This window comes from Copadichromis virginalis, linkage group LG19 (genome assembly GCF_057382275.1).
Source record: "Copadichromis virginalis isolate Kocher_CV1m ecotype Utaka linkage group LG19, C_Virginalis_male_GT1.1, whole genome shotgun sequence".
Taxonomy (NCBI): Eukaryota; Metazoa; Chordata; class Actinopteri; order Cichliformes; family Cichlidae; genus Copadichromis; species Copadichromis virginalis.
The window spans coordinates 32,208,706-32,222,285 of record NC_140636.1 but is presented as its reverse complement, the minus strand read 5'-3'; the positions used below and the strand labels follow the sequence as shown (position 1 = coordinate 32,222,285).

At 43.9% G+C, this 13,580-nt stretch overlaps 1 protein-coding gene across 1 annotated transcript in view; it reads right to left on the bottom strand.

Moving 5' to 3' along the window:
* ltk (leukocyte receptor tyrosine kinase) overlaps positions 1–11,750 on the bottom strand; it is a 70,632-nt gene extending 58,882 nt beyond the window's left edge. The window contains exon 1 of the mRNA XM_085442685.1: positions 11,526–11,750. Within this exon, the coding sequence (XP_085298811.1) occupies positions 11,526–11,577 (52 nt within the window). The 5' untranslated portion in view covers positions 11,578–11,750. The remainder of the gene's footprint in view (positions 1–11,525) is intronic.
* Between the last annotated feature and the right edge of the window lie 1,830 nt (positions 11,751–13,580).

The following is a 13,580-nucleotide window of genomic DNA, read 5'->3' as shown; positions in this document are numbered from 1 at the left end:
GCTGTTGATGGCTCAGGAGGTGGATAGCAATAAACAGAAAGAGCATCCAAGATAAAAAGACAGATGGAGTTCTAAAACATGAGGTCGATGCCAAAGCCTGCCAGACAACTTCAGAAAGGAGAAAGAATGAGGAAATGAGATGTTTTGAAGAGGAAAGTGAGAACAACTTGCATATGATACAGTTTGCACTTCTTAAAACAGAGTGAACAGAGTGATCATATAAATACAACAAATCCTCACACCAAGTTCCTGAAATATAAACACATAGCTCCTCAGCAAGTTTAAAACTTGGACTTACCAGTTTATGCCTTAAATTTGCTCATCTTGGGTCAACCTTTCATTTTTTTAAATTTGATCTCGCCAAAAAAGTTGTCTTCTTTACCATTAATGCCACATTAAACAGCAGGTAAATTCTGGAGGTGAGTTTGGTTTTTCTATATATAATAATAGTCACTCCAATGTTGAACTGACATGCTTTGTATGTGAACGAGCGAAGGGAACATTGCGTGCAATTGCATTCAAACTTTGTTGATTAAGTGCAGATCAGATCGGTCGTCTTTTAACATTCACAGAGACACATGGGGCATAAAATAAACACAGGTGATTGGAACTATCATTAAAGCCTCACACACACACACACACACACACACACACACACACACACACACACACACACACACACAGACTGCGTGTTAGCACTGTTTGAAATTCACAATCAAAATCAGATCCAGCAGTTAACCACATATTGAGTCAGGAAGCTTCACGCATTCACTGCAGTCACACTTCCATTGTATTTACCTTAGAGTCCCAATAGAATAGTATGCATAAGCAATCCCATTTAGTTTTAATTAGCAGATATCGTGAATAACTATAAAAGCTAAAGTGTGATCAAAGCACAAGCTGAAATCTGAGGATACAGTCAATTTGGCCTCTGTTACTGGAAGCAGAAACAGGGTAAACTACTCAAAATGGTCATACGGCAGAAAGAAAGCACGATCGGAATTTGACTCTTTGTACTTTATATTTTTGCATATTTTAAATTCTTTCATGATAAAACGCATTCTTGCCAATTCACATTTTTTCAGGAAATCCCCAGTGGCATTTCGTTAATTGATAAAAAGAAGTGATTGATTGAATCAGTGTGACAAGAATCACTTTCTCCTAATACTAAAGGGATAGTTGGCTTTTGTCTCTGCTTCTTCCTGTGCCATTTCGAAAAATGCAATTTTGGCACAACTCTTAGACATGAGGAGAAGGTAAGATTATGAAACTTGGATAACAGTAACTGTCTCTGTTGTACAATCCTATTTTAAAGCCATCTCCTTTATATATTTTCACGTTCCACTGTGTTAAAGCAAAGTCTGTGTGTTTAAATCTTTCTGTGGGGTGAAGGAGAAATTTCATCTGTCCATCTTTCTTCTTTACCACTTATCCACTTCATTGTCATGCAGGGACAAGAGCCTATCCAAGCAGTCGCAGGGCGAGAGGCTGGGTTTATCAGAGGGCCGAGGATAAACATATATACGGTACTGCGCTAAAGTCTCGAGACACCTTGTATCTGATTTGCAAGGAACAAGATAAACAGGTGATTTACTGAACCCTGTGCAAACTTAGATGGAAACACAGTATATAAGGCAAAAAGAGATAAGACTCTCAACAAGTTTAAAACTCAATATTTAGCATGACCATCTTTATTCTTTAACACAGCCTGAACTCTATTAAACTTTCTTATAATTTCTTTATGGAGTCTACAGGAAAAGTCTTCCAGGCTTCTTGAAGGACATCCCAAAGCTCTTCTTTGGATGTTGGCTGCCTTTTGTTCTGTTCTCTGTCAAAATCATTGGGTTAAACAATTTTGAGATCCAGACTCTGGGGAGGCCAATCTATGACTGGGTGTTTTCTACCCAGGTATGCTTTTACTGCATTGGCGGTGTTGGCACTGGCCAATCAGGTGCTTTCCAGATCTATCTTTGGCTTTTTTGAGAGACTCAACTAAAGAAACGAGAACATGATATGTAATTTTGTGACAAGCTTGTGAAAAAGGGACAAACATGAACTCATTATTTAAGTTAGTTGCTTTCTTTTTAAATGCAATTGATTCATAGGTCAGTGTTAAGTGGCTTAACAAACAGGGAGATAAAATCTCTGAAGTTGATCTGGTACCAGACTCAACTGAAAATGAGTGAAAAAGTACTAAGAAGGACCTTCAGAAAACCTGGAGAACTTTTGCTCAAGACCACTTTTCAGAAAATGTCAAGAATGACTGATGGAAGCAAAATATAATTTGATTTGATGAGCGGCTCAAGACTTTTGTACATATTACCGTATACATCTTTTAAATAATAGGAATTTAATTAACAGTATTAATTAAAAGAAATTGACAAAGATAAGCCTCTTTTAAAAAGACTGCACTGAAAATGTGTTTTTATGAGTGTTGCAAAAAGAATCCAATCTTTTCCTTCGGCCTACTGGGCCCAATAGTGCTTACAGTGCTGCATGAAATTTGCCAACAGGAGCCCAGGAAAGTCCTGATGGTTGGCACTGCCCCAGATACGTCCACCATCCACATTGATCACCCAAACCGTGCTCATAAGGTCCTGCTAAAGGTTGTGAAGGTGTATCTGTACAATGCTGAGTATTCATTAGAGACCTTTGCTGTACTAGATGACCGTTCTGAACGATCCATCATCCTACCACCAGCTGTGCAGCACCTCAATCTAGGGAAGGAAGCCGAGACACTTTGTGGAGCAGGGAAATTATTTTACTGCTATTGTTAAATAATCATCATTATTACCATTGCATTAATAATATAATCTGGAGTTTATATTGCATTCAGGGGTTGAACAGTGTGTGTCTTTCAGAAAGGCTAAAAGTCACAGGCTGACAGGAAACAGGCTTGCAGAGAGTTTGCAGAAGCAGGAAGTTATTTTGAGCAGCAGGCTAAGACGAGGCTTTATCAATGTAACAGATAGCTTTAAGATGGCCTTAAGATGTTTATGATGATGTTAATTTTGTATTTCAGATGCAGTTATAACTATTGTGTACATATTGCATATCTGTGCTTATTTGAGTTGATGTTCAGGTTCTTTAAAGGTCTTAAGCTTCACTGACGTGACTGTTCAGGTGATACATGCTGAGGGAAAAACTAGAACATAGAAGGAATTGCAATACATGCTTACAAAACACTTATATATCAGGTCATTTCATATTAAGGTTTTAGTAGAGGTTCTTGGTTAAAACATTTATTTAGTAGAAGACATACACATAGTCTCAGTGAGCCTCTGGTCTGGTGAAAGGTCAGAAGTGCAACAGGTGAATTGAGAAAGAGCATTTGAGGACGAGACACAGACAGTTAGTAGGTGAAGAGGTGACACAAAGAGCATGTGAGGTCAACACACACACACACATGAGTTAGATTTATTTAGAGGAGAGATTAGTCATGTCTCGGTAAAAGAGGAACCGTCCTTGTTGTCTCGGCAAGAAAGAGGAACAATTCACTTTAAGACAAGAACGGAAAGTACCAGCCATGAAAATAGAAGATGATCTTCTGGGTTAAAAGTCATTGTGGTGTTGATCTGATCTATGTATAAAATGTATCTGTGACGCATGAAGGGGCGTCAGTAAATCAAACCCTGATGCTATAAAATATCTGTTTATGCTTTGATTAAGTCGAAGATTAATTCCTGTCTGTGTACAGATTATTCTTCCCACACGTGTGTATTCATTAAAATCATTGTTTGACCAAGAGCTTCTGGACCATGGGTGGTTTGTACTCTCCCTTCTCAATTTTGAACCTTAACAACTTCCATTAAGAACTGTTCGTCAGGATGTGATTCACCTCCAAGGGGCCTCGGTCTCCTTTGAGATTTCCCCTACCCATAATCCTAAAGTGAGATACCACATCCATCATGCCTTCACTGCTGACAAACTGGGCCTCTCTGAGCACAGTTATCCAGTTATAAGATAAGATAAGATAAGATAAGATAAGATAAGATAAGATAAGATAACCTTTATTAGTCCCACACTTGGGAAATTTGTTTTGTCACAGCAGGAAGTGGACAGTGCAAAAGTTATGAGGCAAAAATTAGAATACAATAAGAATAAATACAGTACACAACTGTACAGAATAGAATAAAATAAAATACTATATACAGTAGAATAAAATAAAATAAATATACAATAAGATAAAAATAGAATACAAATACAAATACTATATACAACTGAGTAAAAATACAACGATGACAGAAGGGATTATTGCACTTAGTATTATTGCATATGTATGGATGTGTGTGCTTGATCAGTTAAAGTCTTTATTATGGAGTCTGACAGCAGTGGGGAGGAAAGACCTGCGAAATCTCTCCGTCCCACACCGTGGGTGCCGCAGTCTCCCACTGAAGGAGCTGCTCAGTGCTGTCACAGTCTGCTGCATGGGGTGGGAGATGTTGTCCATCAGGGATGACAGCTTAGCCGCCGTTCTCCTGTCACTCACCACCTCCACTGGGTCCAGAGGGCATCCTAGAACAGAGCTGGCCCTTCGGATCACCCTGTTCAGTCTCTTCCTGTCCCCAGCAGAGATGCTGCCGCCCCAGCAGACCACGCCATAAAAGATAGCAGAAGCCACAACAGAGTCATAGAATTTCTTCAGGAGTGGGCCCTCCACTCCAAACGACCTGAGTCTCCGCAGCAGGTACAGCCTGCTCTGCCCTTTCCTGTAGAGGGCGTCTGAGTTATGAGTCCAGTCCAGTCTATTGTTCAGATGAACACCAAGGTACCTGTAGCTGTCCACAGCCTCAATGTCCATACCCTGGATGTTCAGTGGTTGCAGTGGAGAATGCTTGTGCCTGCGGAAGTCTACCACCAGTTCCTTGGTTTTACTGGCGTTGATCTGGAGGTAGTTCAGCTGGCACCAGTCCACAAAGTCTTGAGTCAGTCCTCTGTACTCCTTGTCGTCCCCATCAGTGATGAGGCCGACTATTGCAGAGTCATCAGAGAACTTCTGCAGGAAGCACTGGGTGGAATTGTGGGAGAAGTCTGCAGTGTAGATGGTGAAGAGGAACGGAGCCAGAACCGTTCCCTGTGGGGCCCCCGTACTGCAGACGACCCTGTCCGACACACAGCCCTGAGTCCTCACATACTGTGGTCGGTATGTGAGGACTCAGGGCTGTGTGTCGAACAGGGTCGTCTGCAGTACGGGGGCCCCAGACGACCCTGTCCGACGACCTTATCCAGGCACTCATGCAAAAATATGCGCACCTGCGGGGACTCCCACTTTCCCCTATCGACAGGGTGCAGCCTTTAGTCCTTATTGGCTCAGACTTCCCTCATCTGCTTATCCCAATGAACCCTATACGGTCTGGCCCTCCTGGGGGTCCATTGGCAGTCTGTACCCGCCTTGGATGGGCTCTGCAGGGTCCAGCTAACTTAGCCCAGTTCGCTGTGGAAGAGCAACAGTGTCTCTTTACTGGGTCCCCAAGCAATGATCTCCTTCAACATGCAGAACGATTGTGGAAGGCGGATGTACTCCCATACACAAATGTGAAGACTGCGACACGTTCTAAGGAAGATCAGAAAGCACTTGAAGCTCTTGAGCAGCGCACTACCAGAGTACAGGTGGAGGGAGTGACATGCAACGCCCCTCCTCCGTCGCAAAGACATTCGTCACCTCTATGCACCCAGGCTGGCCTTGCTACAAAAGTTACGGAGTACTGAACGTTGGATAGCGAGAGACCCAGGGCAGGCTGAAACCTATTGTCAGGAAGTACATAAACTGGAGGTGGTAGGCTATGTTGAGAAACTATCACCTGAGAAGGTGGATTGTTCGAGCGAGTCATGGTATCTACCCCACCATGTAGTTCACCACAACAACAAGGCTAGACTTGTATTCAACTGCTCGTATCAATATAATGGGCTAAGCCTCAACAGCCAGTTGCTTCCAGGTCCAATTCTGGGACCTTCACTGCTTGGGGTCCTCCTCCGCTTCAGGGAGCATACTGTGGCCATAAGTGGTGACATCAAGGCAATGTTCTACCAAATTCAGTTGCTGCCTGAGGACAAACCTCTGCTCCGCTTCCTATGGAGATCTATGAGGAAGGATGAGGAGCCAAGCGTGTACGAGTGGCAGGTTCTGCCTTTTGGTACAACATGCAGTCCTTGTTGTGCCACCTATGCCCTCCAAAGACATGTCAGGGACAACAGCCAATGTAATGAAGATGACGGTGGAGAGGGCCTTCTACGTCGATAACTGTTTGCATAGTCTCCAATCTGCAGAGGAGGCTAAGACACTCATAGATCGGATGCGGGAGTTACTTGCCAAAGGGGGATTCGAGATTAGGCAATGGGCCAGTAACGTTTCATCGGTGTTGGAGCACCTGCCAGTGGAAGTCAAAGCAGCCAGCACAGAGCTTTGGCCAGCACAGCCAAGACCCAGAAGAACCAGCTCTGGTCCTTTGTTGGAACTGTCTCACTGACCGCCTTGGATACAGGCATCGATTTGTGGAGTACTCTCTGCCCACACTGAGAAATGTTTATCGGGTGATGGCATCGCAGTATGATCCTCTGGGCTACCTCATACCCTTCTCAACTCGAGCGAAGGTTTTAATTCAGGATCTTTGGAAGGCAGGAGTTGGATGGGATAAACAAATCCATTCTACGGCCCTACTAGACAGATGGACACAGTGGGAGAAGGAACTAGTGTACTTGCCACAGGTGGAATTACCAAGATGTTATGTGCCACCAAGAGCAGACACCGGGAGACCAGGTGGAGGGGCTCACATATTTTGTGATGCCTCCGAAAGAGCCTATGGAGCGCCGCCTATCTATGAACACAGGACTCCCAAGGCGACGTCCACGTGGCATTCATGATGGCGAGGTCAAGAGTAAGCCCCCGGAAACAGATTTCTATGCCACGTTTGGAGTTATGTGCAGCTCTTGCCGGAACCCAACTGGCTAGAGTACTCGAGACCGAGCTGGCATTTCAACCCAGTGACATCACCCTATGGAGTGACTCAACAACAGTTTTGACCTGGATCCAATCCGATTCATGCCGCTATAAGGTCTTTGTTGGTACCAGGATTGCCGAAATACAAGGTCTTACTGAGGTGTCAAGTTGGAGATATGTCAACACCAAGGACAATCCGGCTGGTGACCTCACGCGAGGGAAAACCCTTCTCGAGCTGAATCAACCAAACCGTTGGACTCAGGGCCCACCTTTCCTTTTAACGAACCCTGATACCTGGCCAACTCTCCGTGAAGGTGAAGGTCAAGAAGACAATGGGGAGCTGAGAGCAACAGCATTCTGTGGAACCACCACCACATGCAGTCCACAGCTAACGGTGCCAATTTCCAATTTTGGCAAATGGAGTGCAGTGGTTAAGGCTGCTGATCATGAAAACCATGTCATGACTGCTACAGATGCATCAGCTGCTGAGCTGCATCTCCTGAAACAAGCTCAAAATGATAGCTTCCCTGAGGAATTACAGGCCCTGGCTGCTGGTAAGGCAATTCATAAGCAGAGTCGCCTGCTAACACTCGCTCCGGAGGATGACCCGGCTATTGGGCTGATAAGAGTTGGGGGCAGACTAAGAAGAGCAGAAGGTTTGGACTTGGATGCCATGCACCCCATAGTCCTTGACCCGCAGCATCCGGTGACTAAACTGCTGATCAGAGAATATGATGAGCAGCTGTTGCACCCTGGGCCAGAACGAGTCTTCGGGGAGATAAGGAGAAAATATTGGATTCTCCAAGGAAGGGAGGCAATCAAGCGGCACCAGCACAGCTGTGGTGAGTGTTGAAGGTGTCGAGCCCGTCCTAATATTCCTCGGATGGCAGATCTACCCCCCGCGAGGCTGCGCCTATACAAACCACTTTTGGTCCACTGGAGTCGACTGCTTCGGTCCTTACAACATCAAAGTAGGACGGCGCACCGAAAAGCGTTGGGGTATCATATTCAAATGCGTGACTACGAGCTGTGTGCATCTTGACCTGTTGGACAGCATAGATACTGATGCCTTTCTCATGGCTCTGCGTCTGTTTATTGCACGCCGGGGCAAGCCATATGAGATCCTATCTGAATGTTCAACTTCAGGGGAGGAGAGATCGAACTGTGGTCTAGTTTCTCAGCTCTTGAAGCCCCCATTAAAGAGTAGCTGGTGGAGCAGAGGATTGAGTTCCGGTTTAATCCACCAGGTTCCCCCCATTTTGGAGGTACTTGGGAACGGGAGATAAGATCTGTGAAGGCAGCTCTTCAAGTGGTGCTGGGAGGCAATACGGTCACAGAGGCAGTTTTGCAAACTGTGCTCGTCGAGGTGGAAGGGATCATTAATGCAAAGCCTCTTGGCTATGTCTCTTCGGATGTAGCGGATCCGGATCCAGTCACACCCAACTTATTGCTAATGGGGCGACGAGATGCATCACTCCCCCAGGTGATTTATGCTTCGAGTGAGATGCTGGGAAGATGGCGATGGCGCCATAGTCAGATTCTGGCAGACCATTTTTGTTCCAACTTCCTGCGTCACCATCTGCCTGATTTTCAGAGGAGACAAAGATGGCAGGGTGATACTGACAACTTAACCACAGGTCAAGTGGTTATGGTGGTTGACTCACAACTACCACGAGCGCAGTGGCCTATTGGAAAGGTGGTCAAGGCCTGTCCAGGGCCAGATGGTCGGGTGAGAGCGGCTGAGGTGACAATCAAGGGACAGACATATCTTCAACCTGTTGCCAGATTAGTCAGACTCTCAGCCTGGGAGGATGAGGAGGACTGTAAACCCAATGATGCTTAGACTTTTGGTTGAAGAGCAAATTTACTACTTAAATTTGGGGGCGGCTGTGTCTCCTTATATTTCAGTTGCATAGTTATAAGTGCACTGGTAATGTCTGCCGATAAGTTCCACTTTGTTCTTACTGTTTGCTACGGTGATGACGTCACATGCTTTTACAACGGTCCTGCCGTATCACGAGTCCGGGGAGCACTAGGCATGCTTTTCTCCATGAGTGTGGGTGAATAGCGATCTCCAGCCGTGTGCGTTCCTGTGCAAATGTGAGTCGAAATCCTTCCAATTCTACGAGTCCATTTCCACTTGTACTTTGATGATAATTACAGGGGGTTTAGGCTAGGATATTTATCGAGATTGGTAGAGGCATGTGACTTACCACCGTAGCCTTTGTTGCGGGTTGGATCTGTGCACCGCAGTTAGGTTATTTAGCCACTAGAGGGCACTGAAGACCATGTAATTGTCAACTTTTCCTAATTTTGGGGCATTAGGTCTTTTCTGTTGCCTGAGATATGCAGGTCTTCTTGTTTCCTGCCTGTTCAAATGGGATTGTGGGACTTTCTTGTGTCAGAGCATTCACCTCCGGGCATTATTTGTGTTACAGTTCGTTATATTGGTGTGATGTTGGGAAGTGATAATTGTTATATTTACATGTGATAATTGTTTCTCCTTGTTTCTTGTTATTCAGAATCACACGTGTGTCCGCCCCTCCCACACTTGTTAAGTATGCCTACTGCTGTACTGTTGAGCTGCTGTTAACTTCCACTAAAGTATATCTGGACATCACTCTCTGTGCCCCACTCTCTGACCGGAGTTTAAGTCCTGAGGGAGCTATCATCCCAGCATCCCAGAGATAACTTTCTAACAGTGATGTTTAAAAAAAATAACATAATGATAGGATCTTAATAATACACATATGATGAAAAGACACCAATGCAGGAGTATGAGAAACAGTTCACTGAGCGGCCACTTGAGCCGGCCTCAAATGGCCTCCTAGACCCTGCTGATAAAATGCCCCAATTTAGAGAAGAGATAAACATGTTTACAGAATAGTGAGACGTCTACAAACCGATGGGTGACCTCACAGCGCACACATCCATCATTTATACAGTTTATCATGTTAATCAACACTAAGCACACAATAGGACAGTGCTACCAACCTGGTTAATCACATCTGCCCTTTGATCACACAGTATTTGCCACAGCAGAGAAAGCAATTTTCAGTCAAATATGTATCAGCTGATCTGTTTTCCATTTCCACTTGAGTGTAATTGTAATTTTTATGGGCTTTCTATAATTATGGTTAAAGATTCTCTCTCCAACTCCCCACATGTAGTTTGAGAATACTGCGAATAGATAATGTTGCGAAAATCAAATATTGGCCGCGCTGGTATGAGAAGACTATCCCTCACGAGTCGGATGCATGCTAGATGTGCCTCAGGCACAGAGAGGGGAGGAGGGGGATCTGACATAATACTGTGAGTTTTGGCGGAGCTCATCCTGGACTCATTCCTGTCACTGGAGTGACTGCAGTAAGAGCCACTTACACTGATCCAGCCACAGTGGCTGCTAAAGCCAAGGGGAGGGGCTCCTGCATGTGGCTTTTTCTTGCAAATAAAAAAACAAGGTGTTGTTGCTTCAAGTGGAGTAAGCTATCTACAGCCCTCTTTAGGTACATGTTGATTGGCTAAACATATATGATACATACAGCTATTCAGCAGAAAGAGAAAACATGTGGTGCTGCATCAACCTGTGTGAAACATAACAAAATATATGAGCACTTACCAGCAGTAGTACTAATAATAACTCCCCCCTCTAAAGAACTAATAACAAATCTGGCTTTCAATAAGCATGAGCAGATCATTCAAAATAGCATTAGCATGTAGAAAGTGAACTAACTGTGCTGCATGAGATGATTTAAAGCCAGAGGAAGTTACAGTGATGCTAATAAGCCAGCTCTAGTGGATCCCTGTGAGTGAGTTCACCATCATTTCCCTGACCACATGACATGCCTCTGCTGGTCACAAACACTCACTCTATTCATATGAAATTAAGCCTGATTGGATCTGGCAGGCAAGAAGCACAAACAAACATGATTTTCTTCCAGTAAACAATGATTCATGGATTTTATTTTTTTTATTTTCTAAATACTACAAAAGGGGGGGAAAGGAAAAAAATTCAGGCATTTTTTGTTTAATGATATTTGCCTTTTTCAGCTAGGTTTAACAAAACAAAATCTGGGTTAATCTGCTTAAAGCCTAAAGAAAAATGTCATATTTTCTTCTGTTTATTTAAGATAAGCAGTATAACCAACAGCATACAATTATTATGTAACCCCATTAACTGCTCCGAGAGCCCATTCCTTGCCAAGTCTTGTCGTCCTGCTGCAGTGTAAATGAATGTAAATCAAATTCCGTCAAGTGTTGCCTCCAGAGAAAATGACACCTCGCCTGATGTCGCTTCTCAGAGTGGATGTGGAAGCACCGCTGGGACGTGTGCGAGACGGCGCGTTTTTGTGCCAAAGATTCATGATCGGATCAAACTGCAATAGACTCGGTCTAAACCCTGGACCAACTCTCCCCCGTGGCCCCTGTGAGTGGCACGACGCTGCAGAAAGGCTAATTAACGTGGCACACTGTTGCCAAATGTGCCCATTCAACCATTTAAAGAAAACACAAAGTAAGCGCAAAAAGGAGACAGAAGACGGGGAAAGTTTTACCAAAACACTCACTGGAGTCAAAGTGCGTGACTTACTTATTAAAATGAAGAAGGGGAGATAAGTGTTGTGGTTTTTTATATAGTCCATGGCTCCTCTTTCTTCGGCGGCAGCTCCACAGAGAGTCCGTGTTGGGGGTTTCCTTGTTGGCACCTTTTAAGCCTTCATGAATACGCTGAAGAGAAACCCGGCTCGTGAAGTTAACGATTCAACGTCACACGCGCGCTCCTCCAGACACTATAGTTATTTCTCAAGTTGCGCACTGTTACTCATTCCGGTGATGCTGATGCTGCTGCAGCTCCCAATGACGACAACCGCCCCAAACCCTCCTCCCTCCAAACCCTCCTCCCCTGCCTCTGCTCCCTTTCACTGCGTGTTAGTCACCAGTCAAAAGGGCTCCGAGTCCAAGAGAAGCTTTCAGGCTCACTCTGCCCACATATGTCAAGACAGACTTTTATGGAAAGGACTCTGTGAACCAGCTTCTCACGCCAGGATTAAAAACCTTACCCTGAGAAAATCAAATTAAAAAAAATAAAGCGGACATTATTGCATAATTGAAGTAACATCGCAGAAAATCATTAAACATTTTTCCATATTTCAGTTTTATCTGAACAGTGTCAAAAACAGCAAAAAGGGAACATCTGTAGATAAAATGAATGCAGTCGAATGCAATAGTCATATACTAGAGCCTACTTATATTCATGAAGACTAGCTATAAAGATAAGCCTTCCAACTTTATGGTTATTTTGGAAGTTTGGAGTTTATGGTGTTGTAAATAGACACATATAAGGTTTTACTTACTAGACCTTGTTAGTATCGGTTTGGACCCCGTTTTGCCTTCAGAACTGGTTTAATTCATCGTGGCAGTTGCAGCAGATTTTTTTTTTTTTGGCTGCACATCCATGGTGAGAATCTCCCATTTCATCACATCCCAAAAATCCTCTATTGGACTGAGATCTGGTGACTGTGGAGGCCATTTGAGTACAGTGAATTCAATGACATGTTTGAGCAAGCAGTTTGAGATTATTTGAGCTCTGGTGCATTATCCTGTCTAGAAGAAACCATCAAAAGATGGGTACACTGTGGCAATAAAGGGATGCACATGTTCAATAGAAATACTTAAAGTCTGTAGATCATGAGTGGTCTAAAATGTGTTGTGAAGATATCCCCCACACCCCCAGAAGCAACTTGCAGTATTGATACAAGGCAGGATAGAGATGAGCAGTTTCTGAGACCAGCCTGTCTGGTACCAACAACCGTGCCACATTCAGAGTCACTTAAACTACCTTCCTTCCTCATTCTGATGCCTGGTTTTAATTTCAGGAGGTTGTCTTGACCATGTGTACATGCCTAAATGCAGTGAGTTGCTGCCATGCGATTCACCCCTCAGCCAAACATCACACTATCACTGATTCCTTCTTATATAACTCACAGTTACTCCATGAGATCATTAATACCTCCTGCCAGCAGCTGATTTTGAGTAAATATTTATTCAGGTTTCAAGATTGTTCAAACTTTTGGGGATTAAAATAAACAATGCATATACCCAGAATATCTTCAAGTGTTTTGTACCTGTCAGATTAAAGTGATGGAAAACAAGTCAGTGGGTAACCAAAAAAGCAGCAGTGCATGACAAGGCTTTACTTCAGAACGACATAGAAAAAGGTAGACTGTGGCATTTAAACGATTCTCTGCTGACACTAGGGGGCCCAGAGTGTGCCAAGAAAACCTCTCCCACACCATTACCCCACCACCACTAACCCGAACCGTTGACACGTGGTAAGTTGATCTATGCCTTCACATTAGTTACATCAAATTTTGACCCCAGCATCAAATGTCACAGCAGAAATTGAGACTCATCTTATTAGATGGTTTTCTGATCTGCTACTGTTTTATTTTTGGTCTTTATTACAGCCTGTTTTGTGTTTCTGCTTTCCTATTTTTAGCTAATAGGAGTGGCATACAGTGTGCTCTTCTGCTGTTGTAGCCCATCTGCCCGAGTATTTTATTTGTGCATTCAAAGAAGCTCTTCTGTATACCTTGTTTAGAACAAGTTACTGGGTTACTTCATAACAGTTCGAAGCAGTCTGGTC